The sequence below is a fragment of the Apodemus sylvaticus genome, chromosome 15, assembly GCF_947179515.1.
Source record: "Apodemus sylvaticus chromosome 15, mApoSyl1.1, whole genome shotgun sequence".
Taxonomy (NCBI): domain Eukaryota; kingdom Metazoa; phylum Chordata; class Mammalia; order Rodentia; family Muridae; genus Apodemus; species Apodemus sylvaticus.
The window spans coordinates 64318742-64334580 of NC_067486.1; the positions used below are offsets into that span (position 1 = coordinate 64318742).

At 39.1% G+C, this 15839-nt stretch overlaps 1 protein-coding gene across 1 annotated transcript; it reads right to left on the minus strand.

The window, feature by feature from the left end:
• Positions 1-9858: 9858 nt before the first annotated feature.
• Positions 9859-15133, minus strand: LOC127665649 (stefin-2-like). Its single transcript, XM_052158141.1, has 3 exons — positions 15050-15133; positions 11204-11308; positions 9859-9990 (listed from the first exon to the last, which is right to left on the minus strand). Exons 1-3 carry the CDS (start codon positions 15131-15133, stop codon positions 9859-9861), a joined length of 321 nt encoding a protein of 106 aa, XP_052014101.1.
• Between the last annotated feature and the right edge of the window lie 706 nt (positions 15134-15839).

Here is a 15839-nt window from a genome sequence, read left to right on the forward strand (position 1 = left end):
CAAGCTGCAGTGGGGTAGGACATGTAGCCTCCATAGCCAACTGGTTGAATAAGGAGTGTGGCTTTTGCATAATAAAGGACTGCCATCTTAAGCTGGATTATAATTTGCAGAAATTCTGGGCAGGCAGAGACTCTGGCAGATGCAAAAGGAAGACTGAAAGGAGACAGGACAGACCTGGGAAGTGTTCATGTGATGGTGAGAAGTTGGCTTAAGGTAGAGACTAGCTGAGAGACTGCCCCAGGAAAAGGCCTCCAGCCTTAAATTATATAGATGTCTCCCTCTCTTTACTAAACCTCATACAGAATCCCACAAAAGCTCTGCAATAGCAGGCACACCTATGTAGGGCATGAGATTCAGGCTAAGAATATGAATTCTAGACACAAGACCCAGAGGAGAGAATCCAGGCACAGGAACATGACAGGACAGCATGGACTCAGAGTGGACAGTACTCAGAGTACAGTTCAGAGAAGCTTATATACTAAAATAAATATTAGGTTTTGAAGCAGTAAAAGAGAAATAAATGTTTCAAAAATGTGTATAGATACTGAAAAAAGGAAAGAAATTGAGTATTGAGAGTCATAGAAATTTTAAACATGAATATAATAAGGTAAATTCTCTGAAGAAAAAAGAGAATTGGCAAGACTAAAAACTGAAAATAATTCTTTCTCTTAAAAATGGAAAACAATATCAGAGGGTATCTGTACCCTGGTATAGTTTCATTTTAATTATCATCATAAAAGTAATAATATTGGTCACAGTTTTATCTGTCCTCTCTAAAAAACCATAATAGTAAAGAAGAAAGGAGATAATATTCTTGTACTTCATTCTCAAATTAGTGTTAGTCTCATTCATTTGGGGGCTAACCAGGATAGAGAAAAACTAGGCCCCTTTTAAAATTACTGTTATACAGGAATATTAGAAAACCTACATTAATTTTTCCAGCTACCATAAAACAATTAACTCCAGATAGGCAGCCCACAGGTTTTGATGAATTTGGATGGAAGTCCATAGGTATGCTAGATCTAAGGAGATTTAAAGGGGTGATAGTACCCTATGCTGTGTGCTCACTGTATGTGAAATGGGTACAAAATAATTGGTCCAAACACTTAAGATTTGAAGATTTAATAGAAGCTAGCTTTGAAACTGTCCCTCAACTATAGTGGCTGATATAGTAGAGACAGAAGGCTTTGGCTGTGGAGCTTTCCTATGGGGAAGCTTAATATTCCCAAGGATAAGTTGCTAGGTGAGGGAGAATATGCTAACTTACAAATGCAGATTCTGTTTGATGGTCTCACCATAAAGTAATGTTTTACAGTAACTTAAAATGCTTGGGACAAGGTTGAACAACAGTGAAGACAATCTGAAACATTTACTAAAATAACCCAGGGCTCAGAAAAAGGTTTTAGTGATTTCTTTATGACTAACTTCATCTGTAAATATAGCAATATCAGATCCACATGCAAGAAGAGGATTAATTAAATCTTTAGCTTTGAAGAACAATAATGCTGAATGAAAAAGGGTTGTTAGAACCTTTAAAGACCAGATGTGTACCTATTCATGAATGCATTAATACTACAGTAGATATTGGATCCAATGTATTCAATGCTGCTATGATAGGACAGGCAATTGCTAAAAGTATGAGAGCTCAGAATGTCTGATGCTGTGTCTGAGGAAGACCAGGTTATATCTTAATGGAGTGTAGACAAACAAATGCAGGAGAAGGATTCTTAGGACATGTGAGAGATGTGGAAAGGTCAGACACAGGGCTTAGATCATGCAGAGATATACAAGGCAATCCCTTGCAATCAAGAATTACTACCTAAGGGGCTTTGCTCAGGACCCACCAAAACACAACTTGAGCCATTGTTCCATGTCAGCCCAGGAGAGCCTCTTCTAGAGACCAACTAGAAAAATTAGTGCCTGATATAACAGAGAGTGCTGTTCTACATTTAACTACTCTGATAAACAGAACAAAAAATTTTAAAAGGACATATTTTGGCAAAGTGCTATACATGATTAGAGACCAAGGTTTAAATTACAATTAGATGGAATTGACATTGAAGGTCTAGTGGAATTGACATTGAAGGTCTAGTGCATATGTAGAGTAGATTTAACAATAACTTCACAAGATTCTTGAAATCCAACTTGGCCACTTCAAAAGGTATCTACACAGCTCCTTAGACAATGTCTCAAGTGAACCTGTGGCTAAAATGGATTAAATGAATAGATCAGATTGAAAGATTAAGGCTACATGTAGCAGATATATGTGTTCTGGAGAGATGGCTCAGCAGTTAAAGCACTGACTGCTCCTCCAGCGGTCCTGAATTCATTCCTAGCAATAACATGGTGACTTAGAACCATCTCTAATGGTTCTAAGTCCTCTTCTGGGATCTAATTTCCTCTTCTGATGTGTCTGAATCCAACTACAGTGTACTCACACAAATAAAATCAATAAATATTTTTTTAAAAAGATACAGGTTGAAGATAGTACCACAAGGAATGTTAAACAGCTCCTCTTTATGGCAATACTTTGTTCGTAGCCATTACAAATAATTTGTAAACAATTTCCTCAATCTATAATTGGATGATATCTTGTTGGGTAATTCTAATATAGATACCTTAAAAAAATGTTTATTGCTGGGGAGTGGTGGTGCAGGCCTTTAATCCCAGCACTTGGGAGGCAGAGGCAGGCAGATTTCTGAGTTCGAGGCCAGCCTGGTCTACAGAGTGAGTTCCAGGTCAGCCAGGGCTATACAGAGAAATCCTGTCTCGAAAAACAAACAAAAAAAAATGTTTGTTGAAATAAAGATAACATTGCCTTGTTGCGTATTTAAAAGTGCTCCTGAAAAATACAAAGAGGTGATTCTATCAATAATCTAGGACATAAGATAAGTCTTCAGAAAGCCCAGCTACAAAAAGTACAGATCAGAAGACATCAATTAAAACACTTAATGATTTTCAAAAATTGCTAAGAAATATTAATTTGCTATAGCCCATAATTGGATTAACTACTCGAGATTTATGTCATTTATTTCAAACCGTACAAGGTGATTCAACATTGAATAGTCTGATAACCATGCAAATTATCTAATATCTCTACCAATAGAGACACTGATGGTGTAAACTGATTGTTTACGCATGCTATCTCAGGAAGGTATAAATTATTATAAACATGCTACCTCAGCACGTTAACTATTTTCTTAACTATATACAAAACATCTACATACAAACCTAATCCTATAACTAAACAGTTAGCTCTTTAGCAGTCTTTCTATCTGTGTCATCCTATTGAGTTAATCTACCTTTCTCTTAGCCTACCCCAAACATGAAAGGGCTCCTTAACTTTCTTTTCTAGAATATTGTTTTACCTGTGTCCTGCCAGTTGCTTCTCTGTTGTTCCTGCAGGCCCAAAGAGAAAATCCCTTCCTTCAAAACCAAAAACAAGAAGCTCTAGGGATGATATAATTGCTCATAAAAGAAGTCTCTAGCTCCTACCGTATACAATTGTCAGGCTGAGCCATTTCACCATCATGATGAGGAGACTCTAAGGAAAGTCAGTAGGGGCCATACCATTCTGCCTTGTTGGTGGGGTTGCTCCAGGCCACCCACCTGGGATAGAAAGGATGAATTATTGCATCTCCTTTTAGACTAAGAAAGGAACAACCAGTCTCAAATATTTTAGATTGTTATCGGTTTTTGTATAATAATAGAAATTTAAGGTTATGATTGCTACATCATAATGTATACATGATTCAATTTTTTTAAAGATATATGTACCTATAACATGAAAAAATTCATTTTAAATATAATTTAATGTTCTAGTCTTATGAAAGCTACTATCATAAACTATTACCAATAATTAAAAAATACAGGTTAGTGTTCAGTCACTTATAAATAATTATATTTTAATGCATTCAGAACTAGAAGTCATGCCAAATACTAATGTAGTTGATTGAAAGAGTAGGCTTTATTTAACTGCCTACATATATTTTGAAAGTTAAGCCAAAGCAACTAACTAGAAACAGACAAGTTTGTCTAATTAGATATACTTTAGATAGATATGGTCATCAAATACTTCAGAAATCCACAGAATATGTCATTTAAAATGCTTAAAAAAAAAAAAAAAAAAGCTTTTTTGACAGAAAGGCATGTCAGTTCGAGTCAACAACCCCAAACTCCTCCAATGAAGACGATGGGTATAGCAGAATCTCCACCTGGAGTTTGATTCAAATGTGGTAAAACTGGCCACTGGGTTACAACCTTCCCTTTATATTGATTGTTGAACAGTACACAGTCATAACTGTGGACTAGTAGGACACTGGGAAGTTGATTTTCCCACTGTGCCTAGACAAGATGGCAGGGGGAAATGTGAAAACCTACACATATTGCATTTATCAGCTATGAGAAAGGGTGTCCCTGTGCTTTCGATTGTTAATTGAACCAATGCCAGGCTAGCAGGATATATAAATGCTTGTCACATCCTCACCTGCTCCAAAAAGCAAGGCAAGCTGCCCTGGGGAAAGTCACATAGTCACAAAGGCAAAGTGGTAGTGCAAAAAGTGTGGCTTTTTGCATCATAGAGTGCAAGTGACTTGGAGGTGGGACAGGAGAACTGGCAGAAAGTTTGGGCAGGTAGAGATGCAGACAGATGCAAAGAGGACTAGACAGACACACAAGGAAGGTGGAAGGGAGACAGGACAGAGCTGGAATGTGTGCAGTGAGAACCACATGGATTGACACAATGGCCGAAAAGTTGGTTTAGGCTAGCTGAGAGACTGCCCAGCCTAACACCATCTGTATGAAAATATATAGAGATTTCTCCATGTCTTTATAAAATCTCAAATGTGTTCCTATGAAAACATTGTAATAATAAATATGTATAGTGACAATTTTCACATATAAGATTATGATAATATGGTCTAGGCAAATGGATAGATGTCCTAGACTTAAATAGCATGTAAATGCCAAGAGTGTTTTATTTTGTAGAAGTGTAGCATGTTGGGGTCTCCCATTATCAAGAAAGAGAGATTCCAAATTGACTCTCAAGCCTAATTTAAAGCCCATTAGAGGGATTTCTGGATTGGTGACCTCCATCTTAATCTGTTGAGTCTATCACCAGGGACATCTTAGAACCATTACTGGAGATTAAGGGCTGGAAACTGTTGTTGGGGAAATCTGTAAACTGTTGTTGATCCTATTGTCTTTGTCTCAGGCCAGGTGACAGGGCGCTTCTGATGGCAAGGCAGTTTCTGACTAGCTGAAGAATGGTGTGAGTGTGTGTGTGTGTATGTGTGTGTGTGTTTTGCTTTAGTAATGACTTGTCTGGCTCACCTGGACTTGCACATTTTTTACACACACTCTCCTGAACTCTAGTTTGAAGCCTTTCATGGAGTCAGCCCAGGCTTCTCATTCCCTGCATCAGTAATGGGACATATTAAATCCTTGAGATGCTTCTAAGGGATGGAATTGTTGTTTGAGAATAAATCTGCTCCTTTTTCAAATTTTTTATTTTCGGAGACAGGGTTTCTCTATGTAACCCTGGCTGCCCTGGAACTCACTCTGTAGACCAGGCTGGCCTCAAACTCAGAATTCAGCCTGCCTCTGCCACCCAAGTGCTGGGATTAAAGGCATGTGCCACCACTGCCCGGCATAAATCTGCTCCTTAACAAACCTAACTAAAGTGTTTATTTTGAAAGGACCAAATGTCAAAGCTAACATATTTTTCTGTCTTGTAGTCTCTTTCTGATTAAGGCCATGGATTCTTTGACCACCCCTGAGTGGACAACATAGAAACAACATTTCTCACTTAAGGCTGTACAATCTTCCTTGCTGGAGGAACAGTTAAGTCTAGGCCTCTTCTGTTCTGTAAGACTACTTTGGTCAGGGAGGATGTTGAATCTTGAAGGGTCGTGATGGACTTGTTTATCTCTTATATATCTGTATTTATCATCATCTGTAGGGCCTTGTAGGACTGAGAACTCTATACTTGCAGCTCCAGCGAGTCTTACGTCTAGAAGAGCATATATTCTGCACAGCAGAAATGGCCACCTTTTTAACTTGATTGTTTGGACCTGCTAGCTAGTTGAAGACATCCTCTCAGGAGTAATAAATCACTCTGGGTATAAGCTGTATTACAACATAAAAATCCTTGGTTGTATTTGCAATCAAGCCATAAATGTATAGAGTAAGCCCTGATGTACAAGCCTACCAAGCACTCTCTGGAGGCAGCATGTGTTCTGTAAGAGTAGGAGTTATAGTGTGGTTGTAGAGGTGGGACTAGGCTGGAGGTATCTTATTTTCAATGTAAAGTCTCTGTCCAGTAAACAACAGTCCTCTTTTAAGTCCAGAGAGAGAGGATTTAAGAGAGGATTTAAAAGGTCGCATTCCAGAGCCTGCCCTTTGTTAAGAAGGCAGTCTAATTGGCCTTCTTGCCAAACACTGTGAACTTGATGACAAGGTTGTTGCATCATCCCCTGGGAAGAACCTGATAGTAAGGGACTAGTCACCTGTGCAGCAAAACATAAGCATCAAGCAAACAGGATCAGGAACACTGGAGTCACAGTTTCAGCAGATGCACTTGTCTGGGGTGAACTTTTATTGTTCTTGTGACAGTTCCTCTGAAATCTCTTCTTCAGGAACTTCAACTGCTGGATCATCTTTCTCCTGGCAAGTTTAAAATGGGAGTGGTGTAACCACATCCTAATCCCTTCCACCTTAACAGTCATAGCAATGTCAGGATCACAGTGCGAGGTCCTTTCAAGGGAGGTTCCAGAGTCTTGTGATTATGTCTCTTAACCCAGACTTTGTCACCTAGTTCAAAGCAATGGGGGTTAGAGGGAGGAACAGACTCATAACCTGATGGATGGATGGCCAAAGTATTTTCTGGACATTATAGAGGACTTTTAAGGATTTTAAAAACTTACGTTGGTCATATTCAGGTAAGAAATCAGACTGCAGGTTAGACAGCATGGGAGGAGGGTTCTCATATAGGATCCCAAAGTGGGTGAGACCTAAAGCATAGGGTGTGTTTTTAGCCCTATATAAGACATAAAGTAGGAAAAACACCCAGTCACCACCAGGTTTAAAGGTTAATTTTAACAGACATGAGCTCACTGGCCTGATTTAAACCACATTAGGGAATTCTGGGGTAGGAAACCTCTATATTAGTCAGCTGATTCTGAAAGGATAGAAAATACAGCCTAACTCTCTAATGACCCCAAGAAGTCAGAGGTTTAAAATGCTATCTTGCTCCAAAGAAGCTCTAACTCCAGCCTTCTAAGGAGCCCCAAACACTTCATATTAAAGAGACTACTCTTTGTTAGAAACTAGGTAAAAGGTCGCATTCCAGAGCCTGCCCTTTGTTAAGAGCTAGGCAAAAAGGCCTTGAGTAGGTGATCCTGGCCCTGTAAGGAAACTGGAAATGAGATAATTATCTGCTTATCTTGCTTCTGTAAACTGCTTACACCATTACCCCTACCCAGAAGTTCATGCAGCTATAGACCTCCAAGAAAATAGGAAACTAATTGGTCCACAGAGCTTAGGCTCTGTTAATTTAAACTGATTGGCCTAAAAACTATGGAGTCGTACAAATTGATTGGCTTGCACTATGTGGGCTCTCAATGCTAAAGGAATGATTGGTTTGTGATTTGCAGGCTTTGTTGTAAACTTATAAAAGCTGTCCCAATTCTACACTCGGGGTCCCACAGTCCTCTACCCCTGTGTGGTGAATGACTGTGGACCCCAGAGCTCTGGAATAAGAATCCTCTTGCTTATTGCATCAAGACCGTTTCCCACAAGTAATATGGGTGTCGCCTTCCGAGGCATGGGACACTGGGGAACCATGTTTTTCGGGTCTTACAATTCTGTCACTAGAAACTTTTTAGAACCATTACCAGAGCATGGGGGCTGGAAACTGATGTTGGGGAAGTCTGTAAACTTGTTGAAAAAGTCTTGAAACTGTTGTCTCACACCCAGTGCCTGCCCAGATTCAAATGGCAGAGCAGTTTCAGACTAGCTGCCTGAAGACTGGGCTGTTTGCTTTGCTTTGCTTTGCTTTGCTTTGCTTTGCTTTGCTTTGCTTTGCTTTGCTTTGCTTTGCTTTGCTTTGCTTTGCTTTGCTTTGCTTTGCTTTGCTTTGCTTTGCTTTGCTTTGCTTTGCTTTGCTTTGCTTTGCTTTGCTTTGCTTTGCTTTTTGCTTTGCTTTTTGCTTTGCTTTTTGCTTTGCTTTGCTTTTTGTTTTAGTAACTGGGTTGCCTGGGCTTACCTGAACTTGCCCAGTTCTTATGCATAGTCTCCTGAACAGACAATTTGAAGCTTATGATGGAATTAGTCTAGCCTTCTCAGTCTGTAATCTTGTGCTCAAAGGACTGAGGCAGGAAGATCATGAGTTAGAGGCCACCTGGAGCTACATATTGAATTGAAGATCCATCTGGGGGAAACATCTATCTCAAACAAACATACAAACAGCAAACCAAACATATTATACAAATATATTAATTATACTTTTATTGATAGAATATGTTGTGAAAGTACTCTACTAAGTATAAAAAAGGTAGAAAATGATGTTAAATTAATGAATATTTAAAATTGTTCATAGAAAAAAAAGCAATTTCAAATGATCAAAGAAATTGTTCCACATGTATGCATCTACAAATACACATATGTAGTGTCCAGAACAGGCAAATGCAGACAGAAGGAAGTAGTGGGTGCTTAGCAGTGAGGGATGAGGGGAGAGAGAGGAAGTTAGAGGACTGATAGCTCTCCTTTGTGTGTGGAAAGAAAAATGTTGGGAAATGATATGGTGAGGTTTGCACACACTTGTGAATATACTAAAAGCTCCTGAAGAGAACATTTGGAATATCTGAACTGCATGGTATTTATGGCATATAAGATGTTCAATAAAAGTATTTAAAGAGTCAGTGAGATGGGTCAGTGGGTAAGGGCATGTGTCACCAAGGCTAATTATATCAACTTGAGCCTTGGATCCATATAGTAGGAAGAACACCAGTTTTTTCAAGTTACCTTCTGGCCACAAGTGGGCTGTGGCACGCGCACATGAATTTTTAAAGAACACACACACACACACACACACACACACACATAAGAATTTTTAAAGAAGACAGAAATTAAATGGAAAAACTTATGAAATGGACCCCTGTAATAAAGGGCATTATTACAACAAGTTGAGAAGCTTAAGTGGCATCTGGAGATGAGATGTCACAGTACCATTCGTGTTCATTTCCTTGTCTTGATTGTTGGCTTTTGGTTGTGCATGAGAATGGCCTTATGGGAACTGGACACTGCTATTTGCACTAGTGAACACCAGGAATTATTTGTTCACGATGGGAAAACTCTGCAATAGACTCTCAAGCGCAAGGGAAGCCTAGGGGAGTGGAGACGACAGCTTCATTATAATTTATGAATGTTTCAAAACAAGTCTTGCAAATACAAATTTAATTTTCAAATAGGAGAACACAGATGACATGCTGGGTCCTGAGCAACCAAAGGCATCAAGGAGTATGCTTCTCTGACAGCCACCAATGCACTTGCAGTGAGGATGTGGTGGTAAGATCCTTTATCCAATTGCAACTGAGCTCAAGTTTTTATAAGGTTTCCAGGTGGTGTCATTCATTGTGGAGTTTCTGCTCTGAACCATGAACACTGTGCCCTCTTTGGCAGCACGTATATCAAAAATTGTAATGATACAGGGATTAAAATGACCAAGGCTGACATGCAAATTTATGAAACATTCTATATTTAAAAATAATTGTCTAGGAAGTAAAGGTCAACATAATACTGAGCAATGATGGAGGAAAACAGTTATTTCAAGAATGCATCTTTATTGATGGCCACATCTTGTTAGAATATGAGGTAGGTCAGCTCATCATTCTTTCTTTTGTTAGTCTCAAAACCTCTAAGTTCCAAATCATTTTCATTTGAAATATTACTGAAGACTTTTATGTGGAGGTAACAACCACCCCCTACATCCATCTGAAAGACATAAATGAAGTGAGAAAGAAAGAAAGAAAAAGAAAGAAAGAAAGAAAGAAAGAAAGAAAGAAAGAAAGAAAGAAAGAAAGAAAGAAAGAAAGAAAGAAAGAAGGAAAGAAAGAAAGAAGAAAAACAGAAAGATTATTCACATGCATCTCAACTGTATGACAGATCAACTTTCTTGTTGTGCCAACCTCTCCTGAAACAACACTTCTGACCCAAGGAAGCACCTATGAAATAAACTTCCTTCTACCCTTGTGTTACAAGAAAGAGCACCTAACATTTGGCAGAAAACATTTCTTAGATGTATTTTTAATACCTTTTATGAAAAGATTTTAGTCAATTTACTGCATAAATGTTTTGTCTGCAAGTATTGAGGTGCATCTCATACATGCATGCCCTCAGAAGAGGTATTAAACACCCTAGAACTGGAGTTTGAGAGAGTTGTGAGCTGCCATGTAGGTGCTTCTGCACGAACAACCAGTGCTCCTACCCACTAATCCATTTCTCCATCTGGATTTAATTTACTTTACTTTTCATTAAAATCTTGGCACAGATTACATTCCAGAGTTACATTTTACTTTCATGATGCCTCGAACAGGGGCAGAGGGCAGCCTGTAGTTTTGGTGATTCTGTTTTCTGACTTCTAAGTTGGGAGAAAATTTGTCACATAGTTTGATAAGAGAAAAGAAATTGAGATTAGCTTTAGAAAATATGGACTGTACGGTCCCCATATCTCTGCTGTGTTACAACCTACTTTGTGAATGTACACAAGGCTGCCTCCTTTGAAAGGAAAGTAACTAAGTACCATTAAGATATAACTCCCAATGCTGTTTGGGCATGAACCTGGGACTGAGATCATCTGGATAAGAATTGCCATTTTTTATGGGAACAATAAAGGCTTTATGCTCTATAGTAGATATTGTGTTCTGATATCCCTTCCTTCCTTAATCTTCAAATGCTACTAATGAAAGTTTACCATTACATATGTCACTCTGATGAACATCATACAAAAATTGTGTGTACATGATACACTTATGTGTGCTAGGTCTGAAGAAAGCTTTCTGTATTCACAAGGTAAAGCAAGGTAACTATCCTGTCATCCAATGGATTTGACAGCCTTCTACTTGCAAGTATCTTTATTAAAGACCAGTGGTAAAAATGAAGCTACAGGTGGGGAAAAAGGAAACAATCTCATCAGTGCAAAAATTACCTTAATGAAGTAATTTTTCCCATCACTGAGGACTTGAAGTTTATACACAACAGCTTCAAATTTTTCATATTTCTCACTGGATTTCTCTTCAAGCTGTGGTCTGATCTAATGAGGAGAAAATGAGAGATGATGCTAGAGCTGTGTTGACTCAGGTTATCTGCTTCACAAAACTGGGAACCTCATCCTGCTGACAGTGCTCAGAGATGCTGATGAACCTGGGCTGACTGCTCAAACCTCTAACTAACCTCTAATCTCAGAACCTGAAAGGCTGAAGCAGGAGAATGGCATTCAAGAACAGTTTGAGCTAAATAGAAAGTTCCAGGCTAGTTGGGGCTACCCATTGAGTCCTGCCTTAACAATAAACACACACACACACACACACAAACACACAAAAGGAAAACAAAGCAAATAAAATAGTAATGATTTGCAATTGCAATTAAGGGCCCCAATAGGTATGGCTATATTTGATCAGTAAAGACAAAATAAACAACACTTAGTGGAGATTTTCTCTAGGATCCTTCAGAACATTCCAGGAATACAATATAATAACTGCCTCTGGCCTGACACTGTGTGGAGATTCATCAGACCACAATCTTGGAGAAGTAGACTGAATTTCCTGACTTAAAAGGGGGCTCTCTGTAGTATCTGCAACATGGTGTTCTCTGGAGGGGGAATGATTGCTGTGACTGAGAAAATGCTTCCTAAAAAGACAGTTTACTGCCTGCTTCTCTGCTTCCCAACCCTTTAGTGGGAGTTGTCCCCTGAGCCTGTCTTCATCAACACAGGACAGAAGAGTGACATCTGAAGCTGAGCCACCACCCTGTACCTGTTCACCTGACAGTAAAGGGGATGGCTGTAGTAAAGGGGATAGCTTCATTTTTACCACTGGTCTTTAATAAAGATACTTGCAAGTAGAAGGCTGTCAAATCCTTCTTGCTCTTAAATCTGTGATCATGAAAAAGTGCTTAAATAAGTTTTACTTTACAATATTCCCTAGATATCTTGATGGTCTCTACACAGTTGTATTTGACTTTAACAGTTTGTAGCCTGAGGCCTGAAACCTAAACAACACTGAGGAAATGTCCCTAAGTAATGGTTCTTGGCTATGCATCTTTCAAGGGGATTTGATCAGAAGCCCTGCCTTCCTCAGAGAAGGCAAGTAAAGATCTTCACCAATCCTACATTAGATAGAGGGCTAATATCCAATATATATAAAGAACTCAAGAAGTTAGACTCCAGAAAACCGAACAACCCTATTAAAAAATGGGGTACAGAGTTAAACAAAGAATTCTCACCTGAAGAACTTCGGATGGCGGAGAAGCATCTTAAAAAATGCTCAACTTCATTAGTCATTAGAGAAATGCAAATCAAAACAACCCTAAGATTTCATCTTACACCAGTCAGAATGGCTAAGATTAAAAATTCAGGAGACAGCAAGTGTTGGAGAGGGTGTGGAGAAAGAGGAACACTCCTCCACTGCTGGTGGGGTTGCAAATTGGTACAACCACTCTGGAAATCAATCTGGCGGTTCCTCCGAAAACTGGGCACCTCACTTCCAGAAGATCCTGCTATACCACTCCTGGGCATATACCCAGAAGACTCCCCACCATGTAATAAGGATACATGCTCTACTATGTTCATAGCAGCCCTATTTATAATTGCCAGATGCTGGAAAGAACCCAGGTATCCCTCAACAGAAGAGTGGATGCAAAAAAATGTGGTATATCTACACAATGGAGTACTATTCAGCCATTAGAAACAATGAATTCATGAAATTCTTAGGCAAATGGATGGAGCTAGAGAACATCATACTAAGTGAGGTAACCCAGACTCAAAAGGTGAATCATGGTATGCACTCACTAATAAGTGGATATTAACCTAGAAAACTGAAATACCCAAAACATAATCCACACATCAAATGAGGTACAAGAAGAAAGGAGGAGTGGCCCCTGGTTCTGGAAAGACTCAGTGAAACAGTATTCGGCAAAACCAGAACGGGGAAGTGGGAAGGGGTGGGTGGGAGGACAGGGGAAGAGAAGGGGGCTTACGGGACTTTCGGGGAGTGGGGGGGCTAGAAAAGGGGAAATCATTTGAAATGTAAATAAATTATATCGAATAAAAAAATATTAGAAAAAAGAAAAAAAAACAAGAAGGCAAGTGTGCTTCATTCCCTCCCTCTGATTCCTTCAAAGCTCCTCAGTGTGCTAAAGATGGGCTATGAGAAAAGACAAGTTAGTTTCTTATCTGGGTGACTCTTAAGCATTTTGAGTCTTGGTTTCATCCTCTAAACATAGAATGCAATGCATCCTTGCCTGCCTGGGGGCTTTGAAGATCAACTGGGGGGTGGGACAGAAATCAAGTGACCTTGTTGATATCTATGTCTCCTGCTTTTCTGAAGATGCAAGAAAACATTTCTAAATAAATATTACCATTGAAGATGTGGCTGACAGATGCTTTCATTATCAAGATAAGCCCTTTCAGTAGCTTCCTAACTTAAAATTTCTATGATCAAATTATGTTTTATGTATGTATGAGATCCTCAAAAAACTGATGAGAATGTTATGTTCAAAAGTTATCGTAGCCAGCAGGGTAACACACTAGGTAGTCCTTGTTACATGGGAGGCTAGAGACAGAAGTTTTATCTCACCCTGAGATGTATGGATTACTTGGAGAAATGGCAAGACCCTTGTTTCAAAAGAACAGTTATTCTAGATAATCACAAGTTCAACTATTAAATAACATGAAAATTTGCAATAATTTATTTGTTTCAAATAACTGGGTTTTTTTGTCTTCATATAGCCCATGGATCATGAAACATCTCCATTGAATTTTTATTTCAGTCAAGTATTCCTCATTGTATTTATTTGTTTTGAAAAACTTTTTATGCATAGTATTTTAGTTAGTCCTTTTAGCTCTTTCTTCTTAAAGTAAAATTGAGGGCCTTTTCTTGGCATCCTATTTAAGGCCTTAATTAATTTAGTCATTAATTTCAGGACCGTGACCCCCTCTTGAATGTTCAATGCCCTAAGCATGAAGGCTCCTACCGGCTCTACTCACTTAACATCTGACGACGCCTAGCATGGTGGCACTTGCTTGTGCTTTCAGCGCTTGAGAAATTAAGGCATCGGAGTGCCTTGAGTTTGAGGCTAGCCTAGGTAACCTACACCCTATACCATTTAGCAAGTCTACATGTGAAACATACCTGAAAACGAACAAACAGACAAACAGCAAAACAAACTGATCTTGACCTCCATGATGATTTGGTTTCAGGGAGGAAAACAACATGATGTAAGGAAACAGGGTGACAGACTGCAAACCTACCTCCTTAATTTACATACATTTTCCTTTAAAACACATAACATGCCACATTTTTAATATTTAGATGACAGTTAGGCAACATGTAGTCACTTGCTAGAAACATTGAGTTCTATTTTGACTGTGATGGTTTGGTGGGCATTGCATCCTGGAATCAGCTCAGGAATCCTTAATAAACCTAGATGCCTTCACACACCAGCTTCAACTAGTGGGACTGGAAAATTCCATCTGTAATTAGAGCTCCTGGATCAACATGTGAGGTAGAGAAATGATCCAGCATGAATTCACCTTCAGCTACTGGGGAAACTGAGGCTGCAGTAAAGAGTGTGGCTTAGCTGATTTTACTCTTGAGGTGTTGAAATTACTCTGAAAGGCTTAATGTTCCACTTTTAGCTGTATCAAAGTCTGAAAAAACCCCACATATTCCTGGTTTCTGTGATATCCCACACTCTTACCACAGTGTCAAAATATTAATCAAATTATGAAGGTTTGATCTGGGATCAAGCTTTTTCCTGAAGTACAACGACTCACCTTGTCAGCAATCTCTTGGATTTCTGCTGTAGCGGGTCTGGCCTCTGACAAGCGTCTGTTAATTATTATGGTGTATTCTTCCATTGCTGATCAGGTTGCTGAGAAGAAATGATCCAGTAAGCACTGAGACTCAGGGTTTTAAAGACTTCTGCAAACTCCTCCTCTAATGTTTTATTTCATTACTGGGAAATGAGTATGGCCTCAGGTAAGTATTACAGCATCCCTGAAAGGAAATGCTGAGTGGAGTTGGGGGAACTGAGATGGAGGGACATGAGCAGGCATGTGTGCCCCAAGACTCAGGTGTGGTAAGCATGGTTCCTCCCTGCACTGTTTGAGCCAAAAATGTCATCCTGTCATGTCATATAAGGAAGGACATACATAACCTGAGTGCCTAATTATGTTAAACCTTGATGAGTTCTTTAAAGAGAATACTTAATAATGTCAAGGAGGGTTACTTAGAATTTACCCAACTTTATAAAGTCAATAAAACTGTCTACAGTATGTTTTTACTTGCAATTTCTAAAATTTATCTCCACACATGAAGAGTTACATGGCAAACACCTTCATTTATTCTACTGCTGTTGATTCTCTTGGTGTTTTATTGAAGTTGCTGTTGTTGTTCTTATTTTTTTTTGTTTGTTTGTTTCTTGAGTCAGGATTTCTCTGTTTAACACCCCTGGCTGTCCTGGAACTAACTCTGTAGATAAGGCTGGTCTCAGACTCACAGAGATCTGCCTTCCTCTGCATCCCAGGTGCCAGGATTAAAGATATGGGTCACCATGCCCAGTGA

Bases quoted from the DNA above. Each gene is read 5' to 3' on its own strand.
- LOC127665649 (XM_052158141.1), bottom strand. From the start codon at position 15,133: ATGGAAGAATACACCATAATAATTAACAGACGCTTGTCAGAGGCCAGA. The intron at 11,309-15,049 runs GTGAGTCGTTGT...TCTCCTCATTAG, and splicing joins TCCAAGAGATTGCTGACAAG to ATCAGACCACAGCTTGAAGA. The intron at 9,991-11,203 runs GTAATTTTTGCA...TATGTCTTTCAG, and splicing joins GGAAAAATTACTTCATTAAG to ATGGATGTAGGGGGTGGTTG.